At 44.6% G+C, this 27,637-nt stretch overlaps 4 protein-coding genes across 4 annotated transcripts in view; all 4 read left to right on the forward strand.

Moving 5' to 3' along the window:
• LOC143008753 (CXADR-like membrane protein) overlaps positions 1–8,472 on the forward strand; it is a 249,425-nt gene extending 240,953 nt beyond the window's left edge. Inside the window, exon 9 of the mRNA XM_076160643.1 lies at positions 8,300–8,472. The gene's annotated coding sequence lies outside the window, so the exon portion shown is untranslated. The remainder of the gene's footprint in view (positions 1–8,299) is intronic.
• Positions 2,722–4,149, forward strand: sp8b (sp8 transcription factor b). Its single transcript, XM_076160647.1, has one exon. The coding sequence runs from the start codon at positions 2,752–2,754 to the stop codon at positions 4,057–4,059; it is 1,308 nt and encodes a 435-aa protein (XP_076016762.1). The 5' UTR covers positions 2,722–2,751; the 3' UTR covers positions 4,060–4,149.
• A 1,961-nt stretch (positions 8,473–10,433) lies between the features above and the next one.
• Positions 10,434–15,498, forward strand: macc1 (MET transcriptional regulator MACC1). The gene is made up of 5 exons (XM_076160788.1): positions 10,434–10,538; positions 11,595–11,717; positions 11,813–13,860; positions 13,960–14,148; positions 14,256–15,498. The coding sequence occupies exons 2-5, from the start codon at positions 11,603–11,605 to the stop codon at positions 14,457–14,459; spliced, it is 2,556 nt and encodes an 851-aa protein (XP_076016903.1). The 5' UTR covers positions 10,434–10,538; positions 11,595–11,602; the 3' UTR covers positions 14,460–15,498.
• An 11,240-nt stretch (positions 15,499–26,738) lies between these two features.
• Positions 26,739–27,375, forward strand: twist1b (twist family bHLH transcription factor 1b). The gene has a single exon (XM_076160822.1). It carries the CDS (start codon positions 26,801–26,803, stop codon positions 27,305–27,307), a length of 507 nt encoding a protein of 168 aa, XP_076016937.1. The 5' UTR covers positions 26,739–26,800; the 3' UTR covers positions 27,308–27,375.
• The last annotated feature ends 262 nt before the right edge of the window (positions 27,376–27,637 follow it).

The raw sequence follows: 27,637 nt of genomic DNA on the forward strand, positions 1-27,637 counted from the left end.
ACTCTTTATCTGCAATATCTGCGCGCTTATAGACGCTGTGTGTGTGTGTGTGTTTGCAAAACTGTTTGATTTTTCATGTTGCTTTGACATTAAATGTATCGTGTTTCTTCTTATCAATAAAATAACTAATTAGGTGATTTTATAATTAGATTATTCTTTGCGTAATTGAAATAATTACTTCTTTCACATTGAGATAAATACGTTGAATTACTTTTTAACGTTGAATTACTCCTATAATATAAGAAATAAAATGAGCGCCGTCACATATTTTCTACGCGTTGGTAAAATACTGGCAAATAAATAAAATACTGCAAATTGAGTTGAATAAATAAATAAAAAAGATGTCAAACAAAATGAAGAAAATTACAGCGATTTAATTCAGTTAGAAGCTGCTGTACATGTTTTTTTTAGTTCCTCGTTTTAAAATTATTTTTCTACACTTGCGGGGTTAAAGCGGTGTAAATTAATCCTCCTCCCCCCCTCCTCCCCCCTCCCGTCCCCCCCTCACCCAAAAAAAATCTGTTGTCCAATCGTAGAAACACAAGAATGAATGAGCTCGTCCATCTATCAGGCTGTGTAATAAAGGAAGCGACACGGGTTCGGCAGATGATGTGATGAATAATCCCTGGTCGTTTTAATTAACTTTTCGCTGTCCTGTAATGACCAAGCTGGTCAACAGAGCCGGTCAATAAGCATGTTAATATCAAACAAATAAAACGGAGGATGATTAAAAACCTCCCGCGTTATTAAATTTGAAATTCAAATGAAATTTATGCTTCCAGTGCGCGCTGCATGCTAATGACACCCTCAGGTTCACACACACACACGCACAGACACACACACACACACACGTATGGCCTACAGGTTCTTATTATGTAACAGGATTTAACCAAAATGTCAACGTGGTAAAGTGATGAACCTGCTGAATAAAAGCAGCTGATCATTTCATTTTCAGGCTCAATCACTTCACTGTCACCAGGTCAAAGGGAACAACATTAAATATATTAGAATTCTTGAAAATGTTTCAAACTGTTTCCCCGTCAACACACTCACCCCTCTTCTTCTTCTTCTTTATCTTCTATAATATATTAAAAACAATCCTCCTCCGGAATGCGCCGCTTTTAATCAAACTCTGGCAAGATAATTGAACGCAATTACGGTCTAATGCCAAAGTTGTGCGCCGGTGTAATATCCACGCGTGTGTGAGAGCGGGACAAAGCGGCCTTTTATGGCTGTAATGAGTGTTGATATTACGGTGAAGCGGGTAAAACGTTAAACAAAATATATCTGCAGAGTCATTTAGGGAGCTACTGGTAAAATAAAACACCTGAAACTTACAGAAAAGATCAACACACACACAGCTTTGTTAAGTGTGTGTGGGGAGGGGGGTTTGTGTGTGAATGGAAAAGTTTCAGTCTGACAAACTTTGACATAAAGAACGATTAAGGTGAGGTGACGACATTTGAGTTTAGAGATGTATTTGTTTTCTTTCTCCTTTCTCTTTTTACTCTTTGCTGGAGGGGTGGTGTGTGTGTGTGTGTGTGTGTGTGTGTGTGAGAGAGAGAGAGGGGGGGCGGGGGTCACCGTGTCCCCACCTTTACGTTAACCACTCTAAATCTTTACATTTATGGAGTTATGTGATGTTTTCGTTTAAGAAAAAATAACAAAAAAAATTCAATAAGTGCCCCCCCCCCACCCTCTCCTCCTCCTCTAATTCCTCCTTCCTAATTCTCCCTCATTTAACTTTACCTTCCTTCCGCTGTCTTTATGATGGAGGGGAGGAGAGGGAGGAGGAGAGGGGAGGGCACTCCGCTCCCCCCCCTCCGCCCCCCGCCCCTCCCCTCCTCTCCCGTGTCTGCTGATGACCTCACGGTGCCGATGCGCGGCAGTGCGGCTGGGACGCGGCCGCTGATTGGTCGCCCGTGTCACAGCGGCACTTCAAAGCCGGCGAGGAGGCTACAATCGTGGAAGAATGGGCGGAACGCGTCATTGTATTGCACACCTCTAAAAAAAAAAAAAAGAAAAAAAAAGAGAGAGAGAGAGAGGGAGAGAGAGAAAAAAGAGAAAAAAAACAGCCCCGGCGCTCCTGATTCATAAATATAAAAAGATCCTCTGAGGAGGCGCTGCGTGTTTTTGTGTGATGGCAACTTCACTTCTCGGGGTGAGTTTCTTACTGGTTTAATTAGTTCTTTTTGTCATTGTCCGGCGGCGGAGGGAGAGAGAGACACACACACACTGAGAGAGAGAGAAAGAGAGAGAGAGAGAGCGTGAGAGTGTGTGTGAGGGGATTAAACTTTCCACCGGCCAGGGGAAGAAGAAGCAGCAGCAGCACCGGGAGAGTCGCTCCTGTTTCCCCCGCAACAAAGTGCCACAGAGACGCAAGAGAGAAAGAGAGAGAGAAAGAGAAAGAGAGAGACGCTCCTGGAGACCGCGGAGGACAAGTTTGCGGTGCCGGTGCGTGTGTGTGTGTGTGTGTGTGTGTGTATAAGAGAGAGTGAGTGTGTGAGTGCTGCTTCATGTTTGCGTTTGTAATCACTGCCGTGTCTCAGTAACCTACTTTCCGTTCACCCAGGTAGGAAGGAGCCGAATAGTCAGCATAATAATTTAATAGTGATTATAATATAAGAGCCTGTCACTCTAATCCCCCATTTACAGCTTTTGAAATGTCATCATAAACTTGTCAGACTTACACTTTCTTCTCCTTCTTGTGCGCCGCAGGAGGAGCCGAGGTTAGGATCGACTCCTTTAGCCATGTTGGCCGCGACATGCAACAAAATCGGGAGTCCGAGCCCTTCACCCTCCACCATATCGGATAACTCTCCGTCCTTCGGTAAAGGCTTCCACCCGTGGAAGAGAGCCGCGGCCAGCAGCTGCAGCCTGGGCTCCGGCCTGTCCGGCTTCGGGGTGTCCCGCAATGGATCCGGCATCTCGGACTCTTTCGGCACCAACGGCTCGTCCGGCTCCAGCGCCTTCTCCCTCACGTCCGGCACCTCCTCCGGGTCACACACACACTTTGGGAACGACTACTCGGTGTTCCAGGGCTCCGTGTCGGGCAGCGCCCAGGAGTCCAGCCACCAGCCGGTGTTCATCTCCAAGGTGCACACGTCGGTGGACAGTCTGCAGGGCATCTACCCGAGGATGAGCGTGGCGCATCCCTACGAGTCCTGGTTCAAGTCGTCCCATCCCGGCATCCCCACGGGAGAGGTCGGGACCACCGGAGCCTCGTGGTGGGACGTGGGGACGGGCTGGATTGACGTTCAGAACCCTAACGGAGCCGCACTACAGACCTCCTTACATTCCGGTGGACTCCAGACGTCCTTGCACTCTCCCCTGGGCGGATATAATTCTGATTACTCGAGTTTAAGTCACTCTGCGTTCAGCACGAATCCCTCCCCGCACCTGTTGACAACCGGCCAGCACCTGATGGACGGCTTCAAACCGGTGCTCTCCTCTTATCCGGACACGAGCCCCTCTCCGTTAACCGGGGCGGGGGGCACTATGCTCTCTGGGGGTCCGCCTACATCTTTAGCGGGGTCCCCTAGGTCATCTGCCCGGCGGTACTCGGGCAGAGCCACCTGCGACTGTCCGAACTGCCAGGAGGCGGAGAGACTGGGGCCGGCGGGGGCGAGCCTGCGGAGGAAGGGGCTGCACAGCTGTCACATCCCCGGCTGCGGGAAGGTGTACGGCAAAACGTCGCACCTCAAGGCGCACTTGCGGTGGCACACCGGCGAGAGGCCGTTCGTGTGCAACTGGCTCTTTTGCGGGAAGAGGTTCACGCGTTCCGACGAGCTCCAGCGACATTTACGCACACACACCGGGGAGAAGAGATTCGCCTGCCCGGTGTGCAACAAGAGATTTATGCGTAGCGACCACCTGAGTAAGCACGTAAAGACTCACAGCGCCGGAGGGTCCGCCGGCTCTGGCTCCGGGGGCAGCGGGGGAAAGAGGGGCAGCGATACCGACAGTGAGCACAGCGCCCCGGGGAGCCCTCCGTGCCATTCCCCGGACCTGTTGCACCCGCCCGAACCCACCCAGGGAGTAGGCATGAACGGCCTCTAAAAAGGGGGGACAAACAGCAGCAACAAGGTGATGATGGGGTTGTCATGGCGGACCTGAGAAAGGACAAACTCTGGTGTGTGCGCAAAGCGAGAAATGAGGCTGAAAATGTTCCTTTGACTTTTTACAAGTGTTTAAGATTACTAATCCCATAATCTCATATGTGTACCAGGAGGACAGTCCCACACTGACACATCAGCGGTGTGAAACTATGAGTGAGTGAGTGAGTGTACGTGTGTGTGTGTGTGTGTGTGTGTGTGTGTGTGTGTGTGTGTGTGTGTGTGTGTGTGTGTGTGTGTGTGTGTGTGTGTGTGTGTGTGAGTAACAGGGGCATTAGAGTCTAAAACACACTGCAGTGGTAAAAGAAGTTCCAAACCAAACTCTGGCACTTTATACTGTCGAGCAGGAGGAATGTTTCCATGTTGTGTCCCTCTGGATATAGAGCTGCTCGGTCTCTCTATAGGAACGAATCACTGTAGAATAATATGATCCTTATCTGCCCCCCCCCCCCCCCTCACCCCGCCATCCCCCCACCGGCCCATCCACCGGTTTGATTAAGGAACAGTTGTGGGTTTGTGTCATGTGTTGCTTTTCACTCCTGCAGCCTATACAAGCGTGTGTGTGTGTGTATGCGTGTGTGAGAGTGTAAGCAGGCTGTGTGTGTCTGTAGGTTGCTTCACACCTCATCACGTCACTGTGTGTGTGTGTATATACTGAGAAGATGTAGGTTAGAGAGTAATTCCAGCCCGATGTAAAGGTGAGTAATGTTATTTGTCCAGGAGACGCTTTTGTATAGCTATTTCTAGTTGTATATGGATTCTAGTAAATATTTGAAAATATACGGAAATGTACTTGGATTTTCCTTTGACATGATATCAAATGTATTGTGGGAGTTCTATTTAACCACGAGTTTTCTTGTATTTAGGGGTCTATCGTTAGGCGCACTTTGGATTGATTTGTAAGGTTTGGAGATCATTTCCTGTTTACCCGCTCATTTAATTTAAGTAAGCATGTTGTAAAAGTGACTTTAATTTTCTCAATGATTTTTCTTTCCTTCCTTCCTTCCTTCCCGAGAATGGCTCCTTAAGTGAGCCACTCAATAAAGTCAGTATGGACTCAGAATCAACTGTTTGATTATTCAGGCGACACAAATCTAGATGTTGCATTTGTTTTGTTATTGGGTTTTTTGTTGTTGTTATTGTTGAAGAAAACTATATAAAGCGTTTGTGTCATAAAAATGTAAATATGGCGTTCAATGCTCTGCACGTGCTGGTGCTGTTTTATTCCAATAGATTCTTTATTTGGTGAAAGGGGCAGAAAAGGAGATTATTCGTTTATAGATTTAGATTTAAATCTTCTAATTTAATTAATATAGACCAAATGATTTCATTCAATACACATTTTACAGGAAATTGCGTGAACCTGCAGGGAAATTAAACCTTTCAAAGGCCGAAGACACACACACACTCACTCAGGTATTCAACAGATTATACCACCAAACTACTAAAACATTTAAAAAAAATAAAAAAATAAAGTATAATTTCATGTAATTTCCCCTATTTTTAAAAGTGCAATTTTCTTTAATGATATTTAAGTTTTTCCCCTTTGTAACTAAACTTTCTCGTGTTCAAGCAGGTTCACAGTTTGTTGCCATGAGTTTATTTTCAAACGATTGAAATGACTCATAAATGCGTTAGAAGTTTAGATTTTAAAAGTGTGAAATAAATATTAAGACGACAGTAATTCTCACGTATTGAAATATTTTAAGTAAAAAAATAAAATGAAGAACTGTTCCTCTCGCTGGCGTGCATCTCTCTGTGTGAGTGTCGGTGTGTGTGTAGGTGGAAACAAGAAAAAGTCCTTAACAACTATTTGTAAGTTTAAAGATTGAAGATAATTCCTTGTGTAGTTTTAGGAAATAAACTAAAACGATTTTATTTAATACAAAAAACGTATTCTAAAATTTGAAAAATGTAAATCAATTTCCATGCTGTAATCAGAGGACACACACACACACACACACACTCTCTCTGTCAGTTTGTCTTAAAATTGAACAATTGCGTCGTTTCGGTACGATGTTACATTCACGCGATTGAAATAACCCGACATTCCGCACGCGCTGGCGCACTGAAGGCGAAGTTTGTCTTCTTTACAACCTTAGTAAAATATAAACATAGATAATATCAGCTCTTATATATCATTTAAAACTTCTTGTCAATGTGTCTCGTCATTAAGGGGAAACTACAGGCAGAAACCTCTCAAAGTTCTCGGCAGACTCTTTTCTGCGCGGGATTCTAGCGCCATCTAGCGTTCCGCCTGTACACAAACATCACTTTTAACAGCCTCGGGTGCATCTCCACTGGCTCGTTTGTGGGTAAGGGTGGAACAGGAGAAAGTAACCCTGACATCTTCTAATCCAGATCTCTCTCAGTATCACTGAAACAAATCATTGGCCCAGACTCGACTTTTCCTTTTTCCACCAAGTCCAGCTGAGAAAAATGGCACAATTTGACGCCATTCATTTCTGTTCCCTCTGCACAAGACACACAGAGTAGTGACACGGGCGTCAGGTGCTCATCGCGAGTCCCCCTGATCCCTCACACCTCATCGCCCCCGCTTGCTCACATCAATCATATATGAAATCAGGGTGATAAAGACAATTTGCTGTGGCAATCTCGGCTCGTTACCCCAGGTCCTCCTGCGCGGTTTGAAAATAGAAGCTCATTATTTCTCACGCGTGGAGCCACCGACTACATCTTCAAGGTAATTTGAAACAGTTAGGCACCAGCTGACTGCAGTGAAGGCGAGGCATCACCCAGCAGATCAGATCAGCTGCTTCTGCTGAACCCTCATCTCCAACCTTTCCTATTTATTATTTGTAATCATAATAAATAATCATCATCATCCTCATGATAAAAACATGTCTTAAATGCAAACAATCCCCGCTGCTGGTTTACGTTTCTGCAATCTGAGCAGAAAACCGGAAGAACCAGTTCAATTGTCACGTCTAAACATTATGTCTTAAATAAAGACTTTATATTGGCCAAAACATTCCTAATTTACTGTAAAGTGTTATCAGCACCTTCATCGTTCTCCTGTGTGTGTCACCTGGGCCTTGGAGAGGCGTCCTGATGTCTGCCCTCGTTTGAATGAAGCTGGCACCCGGTGAGGAAGAGCTGCACATGCCAGGATGAGGAGGATGGGCTGCCAGCAGTGGATGAAGGCCACAATAACAGGATACCAGCTGCCAAAACCAGCTTCAATCCAGCTCCCTGTGAGGAGGAGAAGAAGAAGAAGAAGTGTTATCCTATATGGCAGAGTGAAACGGTGAAGAGATTTGTTTTGGATCACAGTGATTTTGTGTTTTCGTGTGGCAACATCTTCAGTCAGTCACTATGGTGGCTGATTGAACCCGAGGCTGCAGCGTGAAGCACCAGCTGCTATAGATATGAGGAGATGTATTGGATTTGTAGCTGAGCGAGTAAATCACAGTGTTGCGCTCGCACCTCTCACCCATGATGCATCTGTGGCCAATTTGGTGGTTAAAATCCCCCAAACCGCACCGTCATTGTCATCAAAGCAGCCAATCTCTGGGGAAAGGCAATTTGAAAAGGTGGCGAGGTGCGTCGAAATAATTAACAGTAATTGCTGTAACACTGACAGAGGACCCCTTATACAATACTGCCAGCGAATTGGATTCATTCCTGTCACAGGTGGCGTTTCACCTGTGTAATCGCTGCACAGCTCCACTGATAGGACATATAATGAAATGAAATGACTTAATTTACACAAAGCAAAGTGCTCCAACAAAGGGCGGATATCCACAAAATATTGAAACCACTAAAAGTCTCTGAACCTGAGTAAAGTGTGTGAATATAAACACTCGGCCCCCACTTAAAACACAGCAGGAGCTTTGTCTCGACTTTCTGCTGAAGCCACCTCGTAGGCACTCAGACACTGATTACACAACACTATATGTTCATATATATATGCTGTATATATGCTTATTTATGCCAATCATCACACATCTGATTTCTGCTGCACTGGGGTCAGAGTCTTCCTCCCTCAATTGGGCTTTGACTCCATCAACATAAGGGAAGCTGGTGATCACAGTGTGGTGAAATATTCAAAAGGTAACGTGAGAAATCATATGTTCACTAATTCCATTGGAAGACACTAGAATTGATCGATCATTAAACACATTTTGTTTTCGCAGTATAAAGCCACCACACACATAAATTAGGGAGGCAGTAGCTCAGTGGGTAGTGCTTCCGCTTGGGAACCGGAGGGTTGCCAGTTCGAGTCCCTGCCGAGGTGCCCCTGAGTAAGGCACCGAACCCTCAATTGCTCCCCCCTCTGCGAAGGGTGGTAACGTAATGTAAGTCGCTTTGGATAAAAGCGTCTGCCAAATGATCGTAGTGTAATGTAAAATTAAATGTTGCTTAATTACTCTGGCACACACATTTCCTTTAAAATGGTGAAACATGGCAGACATCACAGTCCTGTTCACTGTTGCAGACTTAATGCCAAACTAATCAGTCATATCTAAATGTTTAATCGGGCACAGTAACAAGCAGCAAATAGATGTAAAAGTGCTCTCAGAGTGAGACTGGTTCCAAACAGGAAGAACGTTGAAGAATGTGACCAATTGTAGAGAAATGGCGCCATCGAGTGGCTTAAGCATGAATGTCAAAACTTGAAGCATTGTGTATGAATTCCTTTTATGAAGTCTGAAGGCCTGAAGGCCTAAAACATGCTTTAATGGTTTCTCTGCCTAAAAGTATCAAGAGGTTAGAAGGACCTGAAGGCATGAAGTGCCTGAAGGAAATGTGAAGAGATTTGAATGGGTTTTAATGGAAAATATGGAAGATATGAACACCAAAATGTCATAGCAACAATGTCCTCAATATTCTGAACATTTTGATACTAGTTGATGAACTAGTCGAGTGCCAAAGAAAACAGAAGAACAATACAGAGATTGCTGAAAGCGTAAAGCAATCACAGCAATAAACATGCAGAAGAACAGCCAACAGTGTGCAGACTTATAGGCTTTACACTGTTTATAAGTTCAATATGTGACCCACAATCACTCGCAACCTTCAACATCAAACCGCAGTACTTCCCTGAAATAAAACCAGGTACTTCTCTTTGTCCAGGTTACATCCTCCTCCTGATTAGACAACAATAGATACACTAATACACAGAGGGCTGACATTGTCTCTCTGTGTTCTTATGAAAAATACAAGCTCCAACAGTTAAACGGTAAACTCTCTGCTTGAATTTTGATGTCATACTGCACCATTAAATGCAAGGGTGTGAGACTTGCAAGCACACCAGAGGATCAGTACACACACAGTGTTACATGAGGATTGGCTGATAAGTTTCCAGCATATAGAAACATCTTTTACATTCAGATTTTCACTTATTCATGTCTGGGAGGAGACTAACGCCTGGCAGGGCTGCACTGTTCGGTCCATCTTTTATGACTCAGAGACACAGAGTGGGTGGGATTTTGACCTTTGCTCACATGAACGCAGTGGACGAGGGAATTATGTTACTTCCAAAATTATCACAGGCATCGTTCAATCGTTTTAAGATGAGCTCAGGACTTTAATCATCCCCCATATGTGTATGCAACAGAATAATTTTGATACCTGGGCTCACCATAAGGAAACTACAGTAAAACATTATCTTGGTATTTTTTTTTAAAAGACCATGAATGAGCAGAATTTGCTGAGATTCTCCAATAAAATGTAATCAACTGCCGAAACAAAGGTAACACCCAAATCATGCACAGCTCAGGCTCCTGATCAATGACACCATCAATACTGACCTCACTGGACGCTTCCACTGCTTTCTTCACGGGTTCACGGCTGTGGTCCAGGCTCCTGCAGCCTCTCACAAGACCCATAATCGGCTCCCTCTCAGAGTCCCAGGCACTTGAGAGGCCACAGTTCATTATCTTCACTTCATACATGATCTTTGTTTGGCTTTTGTTGGCTTTGTTAGCGACGAGACCTAGATCTATAATTGCAACTCAACTGGACTCGATTAAAGATTAATGCGAGAGTAAATAATCGACATTTCTTCACCCTGACGCCAGATGCTTCGTGTATTAACCTTGTTTCACTGATAAAGAGCCTCTGTGAGCGGCTGTGTGTGTGTTTTGTGTCCTTATCACACAGAGCAGAGCCGCGTCGAAACTTCCAGGTATCGCTCAGTTTCAGGTGTTGCAAACCGCGCGCGTAAACAGCGTGTTGCATTGTGGGCGACGTAGTCATTACGTGCCCCCAGGCAAAGGCGAGTCAGTGGTGGTAGAGAACTTGTATTCCCAGAATGCTTCGCGCGTGGAAACAAACAGCGCGACGTTTGTGTAACGCGAGCAGGAGAAGAAGTTTAAGCTCCGCCCAGTAGATGAGAGTGGATTGGCTTCTTTTCCTGCCAAGGCGCCGCAGCAAAACTACAAACATCTCTTCACAAAGGTGAGACCGCGCTTTGATTTATGCTTTATTTCCTCTCCTCTTCTTTAATTGTGCTGTTTTGTTTGCAGCACTTTCCGGGTTTTAACAAGGCGGCGGATGAGGGATTTGCGTTATTAATATGTGGTTACTCTGCACCTGTCCGGGCGCTTTAGTGTGAAACTGTCACTGATGGGCGGTGTAGACACTTTGAAAGTGAGCTATGATATAATCGAAACCCGTGTTAGTTATTATTATGTAGGAATTATGTAGGATATCTAACTTTGCCGCGTAAAAGTTTGTGTAAAATCACGACAATAGGCTGCTATGCTGTTGTTTATTTCATATTAATTGTGTTTACTGTGCTATAATAAAAATATGCGTAAATAATCCTACAGTACAACAAACGCAACGCCTGGACGTCCTTAGTTCAACCACAGCAGACATTTTATCTGTTACTGCGTCTCTGCGTTTTCATTACAACAAGAGAGAGCTGAGTACAGTGTCATAGGCAGGACAAGACCAACCTGTTTTTGTGCACTGGTGTAAGAAACCACATAATTAATGACTGACTCACTGTGACAAGTCATGAATGGGTTGTGTCCTTTTACGCAAACAAGTGACAGAGTGAGTTCAGGCTTTCTTCTGTGATGTGGAGCAGACAGAAAGCCTAAGGCTCACAGAAAACTGAGACACTACAATAACTCTGCATGCTTGACCTCTGTGTGTGGATTCCTGGTTTAAAGGTGTCGACATATGTCGAAGTACAACATCTTTATGGTAATATTCCCACCTGGATACGTTAAGATAATTTTCATCATTCATTTATATATAACGTGAATGCAAGCAAAATTCTAATAAAGGTAGAAAGGATAGTAGTGTATGTACTTGCCCACAATAGATAAGAATACGAAGATATATTCAATGTGTGTATAAGATGTGTTTGAGATGTCATTTATGTCATTGTGATGTCATTCTACAGGCCTGTGAGGGGTAAAAATAAAACATTATTTACTGATACCTGCATGTAAACAAGAAAATAGATGATATGGGTATAAAATGGTGTTTTTGTGGTCCCAGATGAAAATATGGCAGCTGGAGAAGTACGATCCTTCCATAACGTTGGGAGTCTCATGCGGAGTAAATCTGAAGGGACACTCATTGATCTGGACGACAGCATTTTGATTAACAACAACCTGAATGGTAAAACTCTCATTATGAAACATCAACAGCCAAGATCCATGATTTTAAAACATGTCAGTATTAATATGCTATACAAAATTACAATATTTTCCCAGGTGGTTATGATCCACGATCAACAAACATCTCTGACTGGCCAATTTTACAACCTGAAGTTAAAAATTCAACTCAGACTAATAATCCGTTTTGGAACAAATCTGCTTCCAATCCTTTCCTGGATGACATTGTACACAACAGCACAGAAAACCTGTGCAACACATCCAAACTTAAGCAAGACTCCAAAAACCCTTTGGACAAACATAATGAGGATGCCATAAGCACGTCTTCAGAGGAGGGCAACTTGGCGAATTTTTCTGAAAACAAACGCAAAGCCAGTAACAGATCAGGGAGATGGAGAAGTGCTTCAGACATTCTGGATGACCTGGAGAGCAAGACACCAAAAAGGGAAAACAGCATTAAACCTCCTGGTGTGGTTCTGAATCCGGATTTTGAGTGGCTAAAGAATGACAGAGAGGCCTACAAAATGGCCTGGTTGAGCCACAGGCAGCTGACCCGGTCCTGCCTGGACTTAGGCCTGATGAGCCAGAGTCCTGGGTGGGCTCAGACACAGGCCACTGATTTTCAGGTCATCAGCAAGATAGGTCCCACTGGAGGTTCTGTGCATTTACCAGACTCAAGAATTAGCATCCACATTCCAGAAGGCCATGTTTCTGCAGGAGATGTCCAGGAAATTACACTGAAAGCAATGCTGGACCCTCCACCTGGACTAAACAACAACTACATGACCACTCTGAGCCCACTCATAGAAGTGGCCCTCAGCAGCATCAACCCAAAGAAGTCTGTCTCTTTGGAGATGAAACTATCCGGAGAGGTAAAGAGTGACCCGGTGAGTAAGGTGATGACCACTGTGGTTGGGTTAATATCCTACAAAAGAGAGGGACCCTACCAGCAAGTGAAGGACTGTCACATTGACAAGAACACGATGCAGATGAGGCTACTGGACCTGAAAACACATTTTTATGTTATTGCTGTAGCAGAGGCCTCTGTAATCCAGCCCCCTGCTACATCAGTCTGGGATTACCTTGACCGTCAAATTACTGTAGCAGTTTATGGTCCCAGGTACATCCATCCATCTTTCAAGGTCGTCATGGTGGTTTGTTGTCACGATGACATTCCACTGAGGCTTCCATTCTCAGACATCCATCGAGGCAACAAGAGCCTCCCGCCACTTGTGCTGCAGCTCTGGGGACATCATCGGTTTCAGGCAGACATACAGAATGACATGCACGTCGATATTAGCGTCAACTCAGACTCACAGTTTGAAATCAAATCTGAGGACAAAACAAAGGAAGTGAGGCATAATCAACTCAAGCTAGGGAAGGTTTTGCATCTGCCAGTTGCGTTATCTCAAGCTGGTCACGCCAAAATGCTTCCCTTTCAGTTAGATCTTCACGTGAGGGAATCAAACACCGCAGCTGCCACAGGTTTCCAGGTGAATTCCCCCGTTTCTCCACCCATTCGGTCAGAATCTCGAGCAGCGAGGCACGTAAATAAGGTAATCGACGAGACACTGTCCAAGCCAATTCCTGAAGAATGTGTGCCAGATTCCCCCAAATTTCAAGACAGGTCTGTGGACATACAATGTTATGGGGTAGCAATAAAGACAGTAATCCGGCAGCCACGTGTGGCGTACCTTCTGGAGTACTTTAAGGGGGACACTCTGGCTCTCTTCTCCAAAGACACCGTGAGGTCAGTGGGCAATTCGAAGGTGAAGGAATGGTACATCGGATTCCTGCGAGGTCGGACTGGTTTGGTCCACTGTAAAAACTTCAAGCTCATCATCAAGAGCCAGGTGATCGACTTCACCGGCATTCACATCACCACCGAGACGCTCCTGGACAATATGACTCTGCCCTTCAACAAGCTGACGTACATGTACTCTGCCATTCAGACGTCGGTGACCGAACACATCACAAGCTGGAGGGTCTTTGCTGATGCTCTAGGGTACGGCAACCTCTTACTGGAAGCTATCACGTGGCGGCACGCTGAAACTGAGTCCGACAAGGTGGCCTGCGTGCTAGAAAAGCTGAAGGAAGATTGCCATGCTGACAAGAGCAGGAAGAAGTTCCTGCACGAGCTCATGGTTGTAAGTAGAGACATGTTGTGCGTACATGTTGCTATTTCAAAACCCTTGGTCCATGTTCCAGGATTGTGTTACAGCATGTTTGTATGTTTTCCATCCTAGGGTCTCTTTAAAATGGACTCTTTGACTATTGTGGAAGAACTGATTCAGAAGACGGTCATCCTGTCCACCGCTGTGGAGCTCGGGAATCGATGGCGTGAACTCGCGGACAAGATCGGAAAACTCTCAAGTACTCAGATAGCTGCCTATGAGGCACCACACAAAGGGAAGAACGGCGAAATCAATCCTCAGGTCAGCTTGCTTTTATCTAACCGTAGATGATATTGAACCAATTCAGTTTCAGTTTTGCTAATGTACAAAACTGATTAAGGGTTGGTTTTATTCTTCTTCTGTTTCAGTCCATGTGGAAACCCGCTTATGACTTCCTGTACTCCTGGAGCCTGCGCTATGGAAACAGCTACAGGGACATGATCCAAGACCTCCACCTGTTCTTGGACAAAATGAAGAACCCTGCCACCAGACAGTGGAGGCAGCTGACCGGCGCCCTCATCACGGTGAACTGCCTTGACATCTTTCGGGCCACTGCTTATCCAAAGTCCTAGACCCTCAGCAAAAACACACTGCAGCAGCGATAACCTTCGTGTACTTGGGGGAGAAACAGCAGCGTGTCTTTGTTGCCCCTGACGATTTTAAAGTGCAGCAGAAACACAGATATGCTGATGATGTTACATTCTATTTTTGTCTGTTGTGTTACTACTTCACGTGTTTGAACTCAATGCTCATTTTTTATGCAAAGTATTCAAAGCAACACTATTGAAATTCATTCAGGTGCATTTTGTGTATAAATCTCTTTCAGTGAACGGGCATTATGCTCTGATGTGTTTTGAGCTGTGAAGGAATCACTGAAAACAGAGGCAGGTTAAGTTTATCACAGCCACTTTTGTCTGTATGTAGATGTTAATGAGACCGAAAGTGTAATTTCACTTGAGTTGATCACTTTTAGTTCCAAAAACATTCTCCAGATATTTGTGGTGATATTGTTTTTTGATAATAGTCCAGGGTCTATGTATTTATTTACTGTTATCACAATCCTTTAACACATTTTCAGACATTTTATTTGTGTTTCAATGATTGTTACAATATCAAACATATGGAGCCAAGCTTTCTTTCTAGTACTGTTTGTGTCACTAATGTGGGCCGTTTTCATGTTTGTACAGGGGGATTTTTAGATTGGGTATCTTAAACAGAAGCTGGTGAACGGCGGGTTGAGAGATCAATAATTGAGCAAAAGTGAAAAATTACCACGTTTTTCTGATCTTGGTTAAACAATTGTAAAGATGCCAAACGCACATTGAAATGTGTCACTTAAATAAATTGCTCTTTTTTAAAATTACATTACGTATATGTATAAACAATGTATTTCCAGATGGTATCAAATGTGATGTAATGTGATGATTACAAATTCGTTATTTCGATTTTCTTTGTTACACGATCATATATTTCCTGCCAAATACAAACCTCTGTGTTTACATTGGTGCCGTAAAGTCGGTGAATTCATTCACTGGAGTATGAACATATTTGATACTGTAATGCAGAGGTGGTGTAAGTATGAGATGTGAATAAATGCTGACTGCAGCACTATTTGGACTCATGTATGCGTTTTAAAACTACACTATATTTTCTGTGACATCTCTAGTTGTGTTAAATACCCCCACTGAAACAAATGAGCTTTCTTTGTGATATCCATTGATTTTCTCTGGCTGTTTGCTTTTCCCAGCTCTGTTTGTCTAAGCCAGTTTCAGTTGAGCTCATTTCTGTGTTTGTTCCCTATCAGAGTAAAAACTGCCGAGTGAAATGTGTACAAAACAAAAAGTCAAACCGAGTGAACTGATTTAATCTCAGTTCATTGTGTGTGTGTGTGTACTGTCATGTGGACAAGCTGTAGCACTAACAGTGTAACAGTGCAGTTGGGGAAAACAAATCCCAAAAGGTGATAATGAAGGCCTGTTATTCTGGTGCAGTGAGGCGAGACACCTCACACAAAAACACACAATTCTTCTATTATCTCCAATTTAATTACACAGAAATGTGGATCTGACTGACTGCTCACTCAAACAACATCATATTAAAAGGACTGGTCTCAGGTCTCATTCGCAACAGCCACACACACATGCACACACACATCCTAGTTATCATTAAACGTATACACACACACCATCCCAGTGTCACTGCACAGCATCAAATAGATAAGATTATAAACAAGAGGCCATTGTTAGAGCAGTGATTTTTGGAGATAAGGGCCCCGCCTGTGTTTCATTTTCAAGGCTTTTTTGATATAAAAATCCAGTACAGAGTCTTAGATGTTATTAGATACATCTGCTGGTTCACGAGTTACACCACAAAGTTAAATTTCTCTCTTTTTCTATCGAGATTGGAGGTTTAATTTCTCAAATACTGAATTACAAATGTGTTTCAACTGCAAAACCAGACATCAAAAGCAAGTAAAACTATTTGCAAATATTCGAAATCCTGAGACTGGATTACACTTCCTCTTCCTCTCAAATAAATATATTCCTTCATATTATTGATGTACGTAGTTGGATTACAAAGAAATATGGGGAAGCAGCAAAATACACAAATGATTATTCAGACTTTACTGTCAGTGTTCCATTGTTTTGGGTGAATTACATTTTCGTTTTTAGCAAATAATTGGCCCTTCTTGCGCCGAGAAATTGTTATTCACCACTCACACCAGGACAGAAATATTTCACTAAAGGATGAGTAGCATCACGCAGAATGACCTCTGCATGCTGACGAAGCCCTATAAGCCTTTTTATGGACATTTAGTCACTGAGAAAATAAACCTCACACCACAATAGAGCCGCCACGACGCTTCACCATGAAATTTCTCCTGACACACACAGACTCATCCCCTTGTTGAGGGTGGGCTGAAGCGTGACTCAGCTAAGCATATTTTCGGCCCGCTGCGAGACCAAAGTCTGTGTTTTATCCACCACTACAGTCAGGGGCGAAAAATGTGTTTTGTATTGTACTCAGGGTTGAACAAGGAGCAACTCTGTGAAGCTCTGGATCGACTGTGACCGACATTCACACTCTGAGAAGATGTTTTGATCCCAAACCGGAGAGACTGTTAAGAGAGAGATGTTTGGTCTGTAGTTGCTTATCCATGGTCACCAAGCTGTCCTATCCATGGACCCCTCCTCAGCCCGACTGTAACTCCATCACTAGACACTCACTCCCATTTTCCTGACTTTGAAGCTCCTGATACACATATACATCTAGTGGCTTCTCGTGTAATTCTTCTGTCTTCCTGGTGCCGAGTGTCACACCGAACAGGCTGTGGTATCATGTGGATTAAAACTCTTCTCATACCTGCAGTAATTACAGTGCAGTCCCTCAAACACAGCATATGAAGCGTAAGTCCAAGTATGTTAAAGGAGGAGATAGACCATGTGCACTTTGTGTGCATTCCCCTGGTTGTTTCATCCACCATAGATTTGATAGATCATGTTTTAGGGAGTGTGCAGACGTTCCTCTGAGGAGAAGAGTTCCTCATGCAGACTCTAGTCTTCATCAGGACGGTGGACAGAGTGAGACCTCACAGAGCAAATCCATGACATAAATCTGCATGATCCAGGTGGGATTGGGTGGAGGCCGACAAGAAGTGATCTACTGTCTTTTCTCCCCTTGAGACGTGAAAATAGCGGAAAACGCATTTTCCTCTGGCTCTAATCCCAGCGCGGTGCCAAGAAAGATCTTAGTCCATGACTGTTTTGATGGTGGAGTTTCAAAGAAGATGCAGGCTATGCTTTAGATAATGGGGATTCATTTTGTGCTTATGATTGACAAAAACCAAAATGACATTCATAGCAACAAATGACTGCTCTTAATGTTTAGAGTTCTATTAACAGATATTATAAACATCCTTGTACAGGGGGAAGCATCCTTTATATTATATTTTTAGTTTGACAATTTTTAATGTAATTTAAATTTTTAATATAATACAGCATGAAAAATAACACATCTGGAATAAAAGTAGTTTTCCCAAGAAAAAATGCAAACCATCACATGGTGACCACAGACAAGAGATGAGACGCCTTTTATCCAGTGGGTGGCGCCATTGTATTGTGCACCACTGGAATTTGGGTTTGAACTCTTGGACCACAACAACTCCATTCAGATTTTCCTGCAAGTGTGTGAGATATACAATGACAAATCATATGTTGCTTTTAAATGCAGTTATACCTCTTTATACTACATTTTAAGCGATGCCAGATAATGTATTGATCAGTAATAGTAGAAGTTGTAGTAGTAGTTGTAGTCATAGTACTAGTAGCAGTAGCAGTAGCAGTAGTCATAGTAGTAGCAGTGCTAGTAATATTGCTATTTTTCTTGTTATTGCTATTTACCAGTTAAATGTTCTGAGCTTATAGGTGTGGTGGAGCTCGAATGTGATTTCTGAGGCCAGCGGCCAAGGGAGCGTCCACAAATCACTGTTACGAACAGAAGCATTCCACTGTCCTCTGGGGTATATAAGGCTTCATTTGGTTTGCTGCTGTGATGTATGTCGGGGGCAAAAAGTCATTTAGCTTTCAATTTATTAGCCCAGTGATTTATGCTCGGCGCAGAGGTAGAAGCGCTGGTGTCTCCCTGCACCCACGGTCAGGCTGTGCCCCCTAATAATTCGCTAATGGATGATGTGAAAGCAGAGAAAGCTCAACAATTAGAAAAGAGTTTACTGTTTCAGCGGCCACACTTCATTTGTCATCGGCGTTTCTGTCACTCAGCAGGCAGATTGATGCTGAGACGACTGCCAGACGCGGCAACTTCACCACAAATCATCGACTTATAATTGTGCTAAAACAGCTTCTTGATTCAGGTTGTGTCAATTACATTTGCTGCACATGTAAAACACATGAAATAGTTTGCAAATCCCTCTGTCTAAGTACAGTGAATAGCATGTGTGTGTGTTTTGGGTTTACAGTAGATTTTGAACAGAAATTCTTTTGGGGTGTGTAACAAGGTGTCGCTTGTTACCCAAAGTTCAATGCTCTCTCCTCTGACTAACAGCTTGCTTGTAGAACCTCGTTCCATGTACGAACGCCAGTGGGAAGGAAGAAGCTCCATTACCACATGACTCACAGGGGGAAGAAAAAAACAACCTGAAGTGTTTGGCAGCAGCTTGCAGCCGGTTTGTGAGTAATCACCGTCCACATCCTCGCTCTGCTTTGCTCTCACTTTTTCCACCAACAACCTGACGGACAGAGTTCTGTCACCTAGCTGATAGAGATTGGGATTTGATGGAAAAATTTGTGAGAAATAAACCCATCCACACCTCGACACAATCTTCCTTTTTAGTTGTGCTACGTCAGACAGGAATACCAGATGACTAAATGTCTTATCTGTCTCCAGTTTCCCTCCAGTTTGCATCCGGGTTTGTTTTTGTTGACATGACGTTGTGTTGCGGGTGAGAGGTTGCGTCAGGTGTGTGTGTGTGTAAGGGCGCGGGTGGGAGGGGGGTGTCTCTGCTGACAGGTCTGATGTACCAACCGTGACGCTCTCTCAGTTCATTGATAATCTGAAAAACAGATGGGGGGGATGGGGGGCGGGAATGAGACGTGGGAATGGTAAAGGCTCCCAGCGCATTCCAACAGTTTTGATAGCGAGCACTTCACTGCGCCGTGGCCTCACAGTAATTTGGTTTTCCTGGAAAAACTGTTTGCAGCCTGAACAACATATTAACTCTGATGGCCGATAAAAGTCCAGTTTCTGTCTGTATGAGCCATCAGAATAAAGCAGCGACCAGTGAGAATTACACTGAATCCCAATGAAAACTAGGGTTGCACCTAATTATTATGTTTTTAACGATTAATCTACAGATTATTTTTTCAATTAGTCGATTCATCTACAAATTATATTTCAATACGCAATTAATAACAATTAATATAACATTAATCTTTTCTTGAAAACAATCAAAACAAAGTGTGCACTGCATTATTCCACAACAAATAATAGTTTGAACTTCACAATCCAACATATCGCTTATTCCATTCAATTCAGGTAAAAGTCATCGAGTGAAATCTGCAATTAGCAATCCAACAACAAAAATAAATGAGGCAATGTTATATTGAAGTCACTTGCAGAAGGAATAAACGTGTAACCTCAAGTTCAGCAGCCCAACATAAAATCATCTGGCAGTAGAATTAGTGCAACACCCACGCACATACACTCTCCCTCTCTCCCCTTCTCTCTCTCTCTCTCTCTCTCTCTCTCTCTCTCTCTTAAGCTAGGGGTCTCAGTATGTCCTGAGTTGTGGAGACCGTAAGAACATATTCGGGATTCAGCTCACTCATACAATTTATAATAATAATATAATAATTTGATCTAATCTATTATGTTTGGTGGGCGGGGACAAAAAGTAAACAGGATTTACGTTGCTGTCTTGCTGTCGCCTTGACGACGCACTGCGGGATGCTTTTCACTTAAGGTGTTCGTGCATCACAGTTGTATTTTGTAGAGCTTGATATTATTCAGTGTGTGTCTAAAATACTCACACTTTTTATCGACGCAGCTCGTTCTCCGGTTGTTTTTATCTGGCGCAACCATTTTACGTCATTGCAAATCGACGTATTTCCGTAATCTATTACGCCGAAGCCTCGCCCCATGAATACATTTATGTTCACGATGTTGCAGGTGTCTGAGTCCAGCAGAGGATAAAGTACCTGGAAGTTGCACTTGAGTAAACGTCTATATACACAGTATCATTAAATAATGACTATTATATATTCAAAGTCAGTAAAAGTAACAATACTACAGCACTAGTTGTATATGAAGTTTTGTGGATTTTAATCATAACACATAGGAAGTAGTGATGGAAAGAATGAAAGAGTAAACTAGGAAACAGGGAAGACAATAAAGTGGAACATCTTGATATGAGGTTGGAAGAAAGAAAGAAAGAAAGCAAGAAAGAAAGAAAGAAAGAAAGAAAGAAAGAAAGAAAGAAAGAAAGAAGGGGAGAAGGTAATGAAGAGGCACACAAAGAAGGACAGCGGGTGACAGACAGACAGAAATGTGGAAAAGGAAGGACAGAATAAAGATGTGATTGTAAGACATCCTGCTAAAGAAGAAGATCTACTGAATGATAGTAGAAGAAGATGATAGTGTGACTGATAACTTCTTTATGTTCTTATAAGTGGAGATATTAGAGGCCGGAGCTGAAGGGTGCTTATTGAAACGGACCCCAGCTGGGTGGCCCCGATCACACAACTTCCACACTAATGAGCGCAAATAAACAACGGCCTCTGAGAGCAACATGCAGAGTCGACGGTGATGCAAGATGAAGAGGGAGATAAATCCGTCAAGTAGTGTCTTCTGGGCTAATTTCTGTCATCCAAGAGGGAGAACAAGCGGGGCCAAAGGGTTTCCTGTTCCAAAAACAACAGAGCTCGGAGAGGTAGCCTATTGTGTCCTGACAGATTGGGCCGACCGGAGGAGGAGGAGGAGGAGGAGGAGGAGGAGGAGGTCGCCTCTAAACTGACACACGGGGAGGAGCAGAGGTGAGCGGAGATCTGGGGGAGATGGGAACACAGCTGCAGTTCAGAGGAGAGTTAGCGACGTTACTACCTCGCATAACTTAAAATCCACTGCCAAGGTTGTTGGGTTTGCGTCCCTTTGAATTTATGACGCTCCCTGTTTATAGGGGTGGGGGGATGATGGGAAAACTATAAATAAACATATTTCTTGCTATAAAGTTACCACATCCCCTCTCCCACTGCTGTTGTTATTATGCTGAAGAATGCAGGTAAGATTAGCATGATCCACACACACACACACACACACACACACACACACACACACACACACACACACGCCCACACACTCACACATGCTGTCAGGAGTTGGAGTGGTGGGGACGCAGAAAGCTAGCATGAGCGTCCACGCTGCTGCTGCTGCTGCTCCTCCTCCTGTTGATTTTGGCTGAAGGATTGGAGACCCTCCTCTTCTCTGATCACTCCCCAGGTCCACACACACACACACACACACCCCTCCCCGCCCCCCACACCTCTGCCCATCATCCCTGTGCGCACTATTCATTGTGGTGTTGCAGCTGGAGCACTCTGTTTGACCTCCTCTCTCCTCACAGAGCCCTTATTAACAGGGACTGTGGTGGGACTCCTCGCAGCACTTGCGGTCATAGTGAGGAACCACACTGGACTACTGACATTATGCTCATCACTTACATAAGCCTATGTGACATGGCATGTTATACTGCTCTCAGAAACACACTCCAGGGTTGTTTTGCTGGGCTCCTTGCCATAGATAAAGGAGAGAGGAAAATACCCACACGCTGCTGTCACATCCCCAAGAGTCAAAGCCGCTCTTATTATTTCATGTTGTGAGCAGGACTGATGACGTTTCAACCAAATATGGTGTTTGTCAGGTCATCATGTCAGTCATGCTCACAATATGAGCTCATAAAAGAAGAACTAAGTCTTGGGAACCTGACAGCAGTGCGTGCGTATGTGTGTGTTCATGTTAGCCAGCACTTGCAAAGCCCTTTAGGGTGTGTGAGTTAGTGTGTGTGTCCATATGAAAAGACTCCATTCCATAGATGCCATCATTTTTATGAGCTTTGAAGGAAGGAATGGTTTAAGGTTTGAGAGTAGCACAGAGAGTTCCTCGTGTTGGAATACTGTGTGTGAAAAGTCGTTTTCTGGATGGATGTGTGTTCTTTAATGAGCCTGTCCAGGACCAACCAGGATCTTCTCCAAATGAATGCCGGGATAGGCTGAAGCCCCCCTGAGACCTTGCAGTGGATAAGTGGTACAGAAAATGATTAGTACTTACATATACAGCGGACCACTGCTGTACTGGATAAACTCAACACTATTTAACTGTGACTTTCAATATAAACTCGTCGAGGCAGCGCTGGCATCTAATCAGGACGTCTCTTGGTGTTCCAGGCATGTCCAACTGGGAGGTCTAGAAAAGCTGAAAACTGCAAATCTGCAAAGTAACTATGGCTGATGAGGTCATTCTCTCTGTAGTACCTCAAAGCTCTACTGCTCTGTAGAGTAAATGTACTTTACCCTAGAATCCCCAGCAGCACCTGTTGAGCTCCTCTTGTTAAACCAATCTGGCCCAAATACGCTCCAGCTACTGTAACGGCGTGAACAGATATTTTCTTTGCACGGGTCGGTGCGTTGGCCTCCGTGCAGCAGTATAGCCTTGGCGTGTGTGTGTGTGTGGTCTGCGGGGTGGCAGCGCGCTTTATAGGTAGCAGGACGCACGGATCAGTGAGGGCACGAAAACACACCGGCTGACTGGCTGACAATGAGACGTACTGTCAGCGATACGCCCAAATTTGTTTTTGTTGTCCTACCAGTGAAACTCTTCCTCAGACCTTTGGAGGAAGGTTGTGTTTATTTTGAGTGTGTGTTCTTCAGCCGTGTGTGTGTGTGTGTGTGGTTTTAAAAGGAGATTATACTGCCGGGATGCCAGTTCACAGACCCCACATCACCCCGAGGCTCCAAGCTGTGAAAACATACGGGAAGTTTGTTGGTTTCTTTGCGGCTAATAAGGTGTCATTGTGCGGTAGAGCAGTCGCGACATCCCACAGAGTCGGATTTAACAGTATGGATGGATTTAAGAGTTAATATACACACACACACACACACAGAAATATACAAAATCAACCTCCTCCTGCTCCTCTGTGAAGGCGAACGCAGGCCTCATCTGTCAGAGATAAGGCCTTATGTTGTGGGATTCCAGGAAAGGAACGGGCTTTGCTCCATTCATCCCAGGACAGAGTGTATTTGTGCTCCGTCGCAGGGATACAAAGTCGAGCCGAGATTAGAACCTGCGACTTCAAAGCCCTCGCCTTTCAAAGGATTTCTTTTACAGCTAACTTCAGGAGTTCTGGCTCCGACCTGTCCAGACAACATTTCTTTCTTTCTTTCTTTTTTTTGGAAAGTAGAGCTTTTCTTCTTCTTCTCCTCCCAAATCAACACCCCAGATCCTCCCTCACCATCGCCGTTATCAACCCCCTCTGAAACCACGTCTGGATTTCTCTTTGGAATGGGACATTCAGGAATCCATTTTCAGAGGATTCCTGAACGTCAGAGGGGAGAAACGTCTGTCCTGGTTGACCTCGTTAGTCCCGAGGGTTGATTACAGGCTATCTGGGGCCCCGGCTCTTTGAAGAACGTACCCCTGCCTTTTCTCATCGCCCGGCACTCGATCCATCTCGGAGAGCTGGCATCGGACTCGCCGTGGTCAAACTTTAATGGAGTGAACATGAATATCACTGTCAATTGTGGGAGAGTTGTACATGTGGAGGTCTGCGGTTTGTTATTTCAATAGATACGAGTGGGCCGATAGAGAAACACTGCCTTCCACGACTCGAGCAGAGAAAATAGACAGGTCTCTGTGGATCTGACTCGGGCCCGGGCTGGAGTGAGTGAGAGCCTGAGTTGTGTCTGCCTTGATGTGACCTCAGGGAGAGGTTTCTTAATGACGCTCTGGGGTCGCTCATGACCGCCGTGTCAAGCTGCATGAATCACCGCCATACACTTGACTTTATCACAACTCCCACTCACAGCTCATCGATAAGGACAAAGGCTTTCTTCTTCTGCCTTTGCCACCTTTTGCAGTGAGAGCAACGCGCCCGTACACCCGCCGCTGTTTATCTCCCCATGCCGTGTTCTAATTAACGAGCCCTGGCAACCTGTGACTGACTGATGAAGGTTTTGTCTTTATTAAAAATCAACACTGGAGGAGTCATCGTATCCGTCGATGACATCATGTTCTCTGGAGGAGCAGCTGTGTTTTTTCAGAGTCACCTTAGCAGCAACGAGCTGAAACGCTACGGAGCAATCAGCCACAAATGTGAATGTAGAATGTGAAATGTCCACATTTTGCAACTCCACAGTCGCAGAATTCAATGCAAAATTCAACAAAATGCCACATTTTTCCGCAACACTGCATAATTTTCCATTTTATCTCTTACATTTCACAAAAAAAACAAAGACGATTGTGAGTGAGGAAGGATTGCCGTTTCGGAGGGAGGGGCCATTTGTGATTGACAGTATGTCAGGGGTACGTGTGTGACAGAATTATAAGTAGAAGAACAAAAATACAAACTTTTTCATTATAGAGAAACAATTCATTGGTATTCATTCGATGTTTTTCACACTTTCTCTCTGTGAACTGGATTTCTTTGCTTATATTTGTCCATGATTTCTTTGAGGATGCTGGCGTCCTTGTTGGGTTTTGACTAGAGGGTGAAGCAACAGCTAGACTCAAACAAATACAGTTTCCTATAGAATAATGGCATTGATACGTAGGATAGTCATGAAAATGGGATGCTTGTTTTGGGAAAATTTGCAGGGGGGAAATAGGAAATAAAACAAATAAAGTCTTCCTGCTCACCTGTAAGGTTAAGGAGGCAGCTTCAGGTGGCTCAGATCAGCACCCTGGACAGAGGCAGCAGGCAGGTACACCCTCACCTTGAACAGCTGCTTCCTTTAATGTTCATCCCCCAGCAGCCTCCTCTGTCCATGCAGGGATCCTGACTTACACTTATGGAATATCACCTATCTTTGGTATAGGATGTGGATGGATTGAACCGTGTGTGTGGTGGATTTCAGACCTGAGGTTAGAACACGAGCGACAGCAGTAACTCTTAAAACAACAGTGTGTGTTGTTGGTGGGTTTCCCCTGTAACAATGCTTCACTCTCAGGCCTCCACTAAGATGTAAATGGATGTTCGCTGGTGTTGTGACCTCTGACCCTGCTTGCCCCCCCTGTTTCCTGAACCAGATGCTGCTCCCGTGGACCCCAGCCTCCTCAAACTAAACAAAGTAATCCCCTACTAAACAAGATGGATATTGTATCACCGTCCTGGTCAAAAAAAAACAGAGGGCCTTTTTTACACAAAGAGCGGACCTCATCGTATAGAGCGGCCTTCATATCGTAGAGCGGCCCTGATCATATAGAGCGGCCCTCATATCGTAGAGCAGCCCTCATCATCGACAGCAACCAAAGAACTATCACTTCTTGTATTGCTTCACTGTTGGGAAATAGAATCAAACCTCTGTCATGGAGCAGTTTACACATATTTAGTGATAGATGCCAGTATTCAAAAACACGCCCCCTTGTGGCCAGTTTCATTACAGCAGGCTGCATTCCAGGATCTATGCACAGACTGGCTGTGTGTCAAATGTGTAAGGTTATAGGATCACAAGTTGGCTATATGAAGGCGCTTTGATCACACTCAGTGAGACTTCGTGAAAACGTAAATTATATTAAGCCATCTGGTTCCGGCTGCAGAGGTGCCAAGGTTTCCTCACACTTGATTTAAGAGGAAGTGTCAGTTACAAATGAGCGTAAATCCTCCATGGCAACAAACAAAAGCAGCAGGAGGAGACACGTGTATGCAGGACAGATAGGGCGGAGGTATTACACTTAATCTTCACTGTTATGTTGACTTTAGAATAAATATGAATAAAACGATTTTTTTAAATGGATTTTTCCTACTTTCAGATCACTTTAAAACGGATTCAAAGATGAAATCCATCCCAAACACAATCCTCAAGAAGGGCACGCGTGTGTTTAGAGATGTGCGGCATTAATTAGTGTTGGCAGCCGCTCTGCTCCTCCAGCTCGGCTCACACTCACATCTTGGACGCTCCCTCCCCTCCGCGCGTAATTCGCCTCCTTGGCCAATCATGACGCGCTCCAAAAAAGTTCTCTCCACGCAGCCTATAAGACGTCGCTAAGTTTCTCAAGTATCAGAAAAGACTCGTCCTCCCCGGGACCCATCTATGGATACCACGGCGTCTCCACAGCCATGACTTGACTTGATGAGAGGAAAATAATCCGGGACGCTTGTTTTGGTCTCCCGTCTCTGCGCTGCGTGGTGATGTCCGAGGAAATCATGGGGGAAGACTCGGGCAGCTCCCCCGTCTCGCCTGCGGACAGCCTGAGCAACAGCGAGGGGGAGCTGGACCTGCAGCCGAAGAGATGTGGGAGGAAGAGGAGACCTAGCAGGAGAAACGGGGAGGACTCAGATAGCCCGACCCCTGGGAAAAGAGGGAAGAAGTCCAGCAGCAGCAGCCCACAGTCTTTCGAAGACCTCCAGTCTCAGCGCGTCATGGCCAACGTGCGGGAGCGCCAGAGGACTCAGTCGCTCAACGAGGCGTTCACGTCCCTGAGGAAGATCATCCCCACGCTGCCCTCGGACAAGCTCAGCAAGATCCAGACGCTCAAGCTGGCCTCCAGGTACATCGACTTCCTCTGCCAGGTGCTGCAGAGCGACGAGCTGGACTCCAAGATGTCGAGTTGTAGCTATGTGGCACATGAGCGGCTGAGCTACGCCTTCTCCGTGTGGAGGATGGAGGGCGCCTGGTCCATGTCAACATCTCACTAGCGCCGCGCCGCGAGGGACCATGCCCACTATGGTAACGCGTCTTACCCGTTTTCCGCCAGCGCCCAAAAACTGTGCGTAATTACGCGCCGGGACAAACAAAACATGTTGTTTCTAATGGCGTGAATGGGTTTTTTTTTTAATGACGATCACGTTGCTGCTTCTGTGTCGCTCCTTCATCCCTGTTTGTTTATCGATGACTTGTTTGAATTTCAGGTGACTGCTGATTCTACTTTTCGATCACTTTTTTTTTGACGGGACAAATCTGGACCCAAATGCTGGATAGACGGAGCGCACTATTTAAACCCCCTCACAAACACACACACACACACA

Source organism: Genypterus blacodes, unplaced genomic scaffold (assembly GCF_046128005.1).
Source record: "Genypterus blacodes isolate CSIRO-AG114 ecotype Tasmania unplaced genomic scaffold, CSIRO-AGI_Gbla_v1 ptg000107l_1, whole genome shotgun sequence".
Taxonomy (NCBI): Eukaryota; Metazoa; Chordata; class Actinopteri; order Ophidiiformes; family Ophidiidae; genus Genypterus; species Genypterus blacodes.

Excerpts from the sequence above, each read along its gene's own strand:
- sp8b (XM_076160647.1), top strand. The coding sequence starts at position 2,752 with ATGTTGGCCGCGACATGCAACAAAATCGGGAGTCCGAGCCCTTCACCC.
- twist1b (XM_076160822.1), top strand. The coding sequence starts at position 26,801 with ATGTCCGAGGAAATCATGGGGGAAGACTCGGGCAGCTCCCCCGTCTCG.
- macc1 (XM_076160788.1), top strand. The coding sequence starts at position 11,603 with ATGGCAGCTGGAGAAGTACGATCCTTCCATAACGTTGGGAGTCTCATG. Across the intron at positions 11,718-11,812 it reads GATTAACAACAACCTGAATG|GTGGTTATGATCCACGATCA; the intron begins GTAAAACTCTCA and ends ATATTTTCCCAG. Across the intron at positions 13,861-13,959 it reads TCCTGCACGAGCTCATGGTT|GGTCTCTTTAAAATGGACTC; the intron begins GTAAGTAGAGAC and ends TTTCCATCCTAG.